Consider the following 5,313-nt stretch of genomic DNA (forward strand, 5'->3'; position numbering starts at 1 on the left):
GGGCTACTCTGGCAGACACTTTACCATGTCCCTCTTTCTTAGATAAACTTTGTTCTCTGATTCTAGTAAGGGTACTTGGGAAGAGATTTAGTGTTCAGTATCCTGGTCCAGAATCCAATCCTTACAGGACAGCCTAAGACCAATTGGAGATCAAATCGCTAAGACCAAATGGAGTTTCAGAGAAAGGGGTGGTCTTAGTGAATTTGGAGAATGTGGGGGACTCATATATCTAGAAGGGGGCTCTTAGCAATGATTAGTCTTATAATTCCATTTTCCACAGTTGTTCTGGATGGACTATCATTCAGTAAACAGCCCACAATTTAGGAGAACTTATGGGAGCATCTTTACTTGTGGATTGAAGGTTAACCAATAGCTATTATTGAAATATGCTATTTTGGCTCCTGACTTACTGTTTTCAAGGCATTTTTTTTTTCTGATTGTAGAAAATATACTTGGGGGCGTTTATAAAAATGTTGTATGATCATGTGTGGGATGTTGTAACAGCTGCGTGACCATTTTAGATAAAGGAAAAGTCATTTCTACAGTAATCATTTCACTTGACCCTTCACATCCTACAAATCATATCAAGTTTTCAAGATCTCGCACAAATTGTGACTTGTCTCAAAACCCTTACCTTGCTGCTATTGCCCACACTGACACCCTTTCTCTCCATAGTCCTATGTGTTAATCAATGCATTAATTTATTTGTTACATTATACAAAAATAAGTTCATTTATGCATCAATAAAGCCCCTAAAGATAAATGAGATATGAATCTTGCCCTGAAGTAGGCATGGAGGAACATAGCTAAATTTCAAGATGAGTGTGCTTAAAGGTACATTATAGTGCTTTATAGGGAACAAATACAGTGTGGTAGGGATCTTGAAGAGCCAAGGCAGGCAAGGATTAGAGAAGAAGGGTAGTGTTCTATCTGAGTCTTGAAGGCGTTGACTGTGCCATATTGACTGAAGGGCATTCCACATAGAGAAAAGAGCATACACAACATAGGGAGATAAGAATGGCAGCGTTTGTAAGGTGATCACACAGGTTCAAACTCAAAACAAACCCACTGCCACCAAGTCATATAGGACTAAACATGTAACCACTATACCGCCAGGGTTCCTGATCACATACTTTAAAAGATATTTAAAAAGGAAGTCAGACGACTGCTACTCCTTGTAGCCAAGAGCTACAAGGACTCATTTGGACTTGAGCCACTGGAACTGAAAGGCAAGGGGCTTTGGGAACGCTATGGGCACAGCCACAATGTCTTTGAGTCATAAATGACTTCACAGAGAATTGCAGAAGGATCTGACCTTATGATCCCCGAGATTCTGAGTTACCTAGAGAAGCAGTGTGTACAGTGCTTAAGATCACAGGTTCTTGAACCAAATTACCTGAGTTAGAACTTTGCTTTTGCCACTTCCTTTATGTGGCTCAGTTTTCTTCATCAGTAAATGGATTCAAGTCATACCCATCTCATAGGACTAAGCTGTTCACCTCCAAAATCCTGGAATAATCTGAACAGATCTCAGAGGAGAAGGGATTCTTTTCCTACTCTCTCTCTCCCTCTCTCTCAATTACTTCAGCAATATAGGAACCTTGGTGGTGTCGTGGGTTACACCTAGAGGTGCTAACTGCAAGAGTGGCACTTTGAACCCACCATTCACTATGAAGGAGAAAAGCGAGGCCTCTGGGCCCCACAGAGATTTACAGCATCAGAAACCTTGGGGAGCAGTTCTTTTCTATCTTACAGGGTCGCTTTGCGTTGGGGTCCACTTGAGGGCAGTGAGTTAGTAGTTAGTTATTGTGGTATGGAGTCTACTTGGCATGTCAAGAGCGAGTCCCAGAGGTGCTGCTTCAAAAACTATTATAAAATGCAATCTGTCTTCATTGTAGACAACTTGGAAAGTTTGGAGGAGTAGAAAGGGGGAAATTAAAACCAATCAGACCTATCCAGGCCATTGATAAGATTTGCTATTTCTTTCTGGTATCACCCATCTCCTCTGATCCTGTCTATTCCTCTCTACCTCCCTCTATCTCTTTCCATTTATACATGCACACAAATGCATTAGTCTAGAAATAAAATTATATATACATAGCTTCATACCCTGAGTTACTTGTGACATATCGTAACAAGTTCATTTAAAATTTTGTGTTTGGGATATATTTTTCATTGCGTTTTCTATCAGTATATGCCGATGCTACATAAGAAAAAAATTCAATGTTTGAATATTTACTCTTTGTCTTACAACTTTAGCTTTCAGTATGATTTTCCAGCTTGTTTTTTCTAATAGATGATTGTATTTTTTTTTAATCCTCCTTCCTGAAACATAAGCTTAATTTTCTATTTCTTGACTCATTAATTTTACTAATGATCCTAAGATAGTTGAAATGTTGTGAACCTCATTTGTAGATTTCATTGTTTTTTTGGGGGGGGAAATGTACTATAAAAGATACTGAAGTACCTTCTCTTGTTTTGTTGGTTGGGATAATTTATTTTCTTTTAAATCAAGAACAGATCTTGATCATTCTAAAATACCTTTTAGACAATATTTTTCCTATGTTTTGTCCATTGTCCATTTTAAGTTTATAACAAGTCCTGGGACTTGTATATGTATGTATATTTTCTGTGTAACAGGAATGTTTATATGGCACAAAACAATCTGCTCATTGAAGTTTATGCAAAACTCCTTTCAACAATTTTACAAGCGTACAGTGTGCCTCTACAGTCATGATTTCTCTGTCAAGCATCTTTTTTACTCATTGACCCCCATGGTTTTGGTTTATTTCAGCTTTGAGATCACTTTTGAATCTACCTTGTTAATTTTCATTTTCCTATAATTGTGCCTGTTTCTTACAGGGTCACTATGAGTTGGAACCTACTTGAGGACAATGAGTCTAGAGTTTCTGAATTTATTGAAATATTGAGGTTAAATAATATAGACTCATAGGAAGTATTCTCTTAACATGACATTGTCTTCCTCTGCTTCTCTGTGATGCTGCTATTGTTGTTGGTTGTCATTGAGCTGGCTCATGTGTGAGGTCAACCAGCACAACAGCAAAGGGAACGCTCCCTGGGTCCTGCACCATCTTCACCATGGGACCAGGGTCATAGCCCTTTCTAGTTCCTAATTGTTTTTCTGCAGCATCTCTGAGGTACACATGTTCACATGCTAGTCTATTGGATTCTTTTAAAAAGTTTATTTAATATTTATTTCTTTTTCTTGAGCCGTGAGTTATTCATCCTCTTTCTTTCTGTCAACAACCCATGCCAACATTCGCCCATGAAAGAACCAATCTTTCCAAGAAATATCCTTCTGGATATTTATTGAAAAAGAAAATGATCTATCTATATTTTTGTACTTAGGGTTAGTTTGTGTGTATTCTTTTCTCCCAGTGTAATGACAACTGCTGTGTGCTATACTTCTAGAAGGTGTCATTCATAACTAATTATTTAGTTTTGAGGTCATTCAAATCAGCATCGAAAGAACAGTTTGTTCAAATGTATAGCTGCCAAGTATTCCTTTCTAAGGATGTATCATAACTCATGTAGTCAGCCTTCTAATGATGGATAACAGGTTATAGTCCTTTGCTACCACAGATAATGCTGTAATAAATGACCTCACACATACATAATTTCTCGTAAGTGACCATATGTATCCATCAGCTACATTCCCTGAAGTGGGATCGCCAGGCCAATAGAAAACCACATTTGTAATTCTGTAGGATATTGTCAAACTGCTCTTTTTCCTTTCAAGTGAAATCCATTTGCATGAAGAATAACTCAATCACACATGCACCAGATCCACTGAGGGAACACTTGAAGCAGAGTCCCATTCACAGGTACAAGGGTGAGGACTTCAATATATCTTTGGGGGAGACACATTAGATTCCTAACAAGTGGGAAGTCGGCACATGGGGGAAATGTATCTTGGCTCATGGGAGCTTGACACGTAAGAGAAAATAGATCTCTCTTGGCTGCATAAGTAAACTAATGAAGAAGACTCACTGTTGACCTTCATGGATCTTTTCTTGCAGGGACTCATGCAGCCCAAGCTTGGAGCCAATGGAACCGCTGTTACTGAGTTCATCCTGCTGGGCTTGGTGGAAACACCCAGTCTGAGACCACTGGTCTTTGTGCTCTTCTTCTTTGCCTACTTGGTCACCGTGGGGGGCAACCTCAGCCTCCTGGCAGCCGTCTTGCTGGAACCCAAGCTCCACACCCCCATGTACTTCTTCTTGGGGAACCTTTCAGCACTGGATGTTGGGTGCATCACCGTCACGATTCCCTCCATGTTGAGTCGCCTCTTGTCCCACAAGCGTGCAATTCCCTATGGAGCCTGCCTTACACAGATCTTCTTCTTCCACCTCCTAGTTGGGGTGGACTGCTTCTTGTTGACAGCCATGGCCTATGACCGTTTCCTGGCCATCTGCCGGCCTCTTACCTACAGTACCCGGATGAGCCAGGTAGTCCAAAGGATATTAGTAGCCATGTCCTGGGTTTGTGCCTTCAGCAATGCCCTGACCCATACTGTGGCCATATCCACACTCCACTTCTGTGGCCCCAATGTGATCAATCACTTCTACTGCGACCTCCCACAGCTCTTCCAGCTCTCCTGCTCCAGCATCCAAATAAATGAGCTGCTGCTCTTTGCTGTGGGCTTTTTTATGGCAGGTACCCCCATGGCTCTCATTGTCACCTCCTATGCCCACGTGGCAGCTGCGGTTCTACGAATTCGTTCAGTGGAGGGGAGGAAGAAAGCCTTCTCCACATGTGGCTCCCACCTCACCACGGTTGCTGTATTCTATGGCTCAGGTGTCTTTAACTACATGCGTCTAGGTTCAGGCAAACTTTCAGATAAGGATAAAGCTGTTGGAATTTTTAACACTGTCATCAACCCCATGTTGAACCCCATTATCTACAGCCTCAGGAACCCTGATGTGCAGGGTGCCCTCTGGCGGGTACTCACAGGAAGACGCTACCTGGCCTGAGGAGGTCTGGTCTGTTTCTTCCTTGTGTCTCTGTTTGATCTGAGGGAAGTGGAATAGATACTGTCATGTGTCAACTTGGCTGGGAAATGGTACTCAGTGATTTGGTCAAGCACTAGTTGTTATTAAGTATTTCCACGCGACTACATCAGTTGGTTTCAAGTAAAACAGATTACCCTCTATCATGTGGAGAAGCTTATCCAATAAGTTTGGAGCAGAATAGGAGGGTGTCCAAGGAAGTATTCTTCTTTGAGATTATACAGAAAGATCTTGCCAGAATCCCGCTTACTCCCTCATCACCTGACTGAACAATATTGGGTCC

The 5,313-nt window shown here is 41.2% G+C and overlaps 1 protein-coding gene across 1 annotated transcript; it reads left to right on the top strand.

Moving 5' to 3' along the window:
• Positions 1-4,022: 4,022 nt before the first annotated feature.
• Positions 4,023-4,994, top strand: LOC101662669 (olfactory receptor 3A1). The gene has a single exon (XM_004706863.3). It carries the CDS (start codon positions 4,023-4,025, stop codon positions 4,992-4,994), a length of 972 nt encoding a protein of 323 aa, XP_004706920.2.
• Positions 4,995-5,313: the final 319 nt, after the last annotated feature.

This window comes from Echinops telfairi, unplaced genomic scaffold, assembly GCF_000313985.2.
Source record: "Echinops telfairi isolate 266 unplaced genomic scaffold, ASM31398v2 ScPeMD7_7458;HRSCAF=8496, whole genome shotgun sequence".
In the NCBI taxonomy this organism is placed as follows: Eukaryota; Metazoa; Chordata; class Mammalia; order Afrosoricida; family Tenrecidae; genus Echinops; species Echinops telfairi.

What these genes read in the sequence shown, in the direction of transcription:
- LOC101662669 (XM_004706863.3), top strand. Translation starts at nt 4,023, where the DNA reads ATGGATCTTTTCTTGCAGGGACTCATGCAGCCCAAGCTTGGAGCCAAT.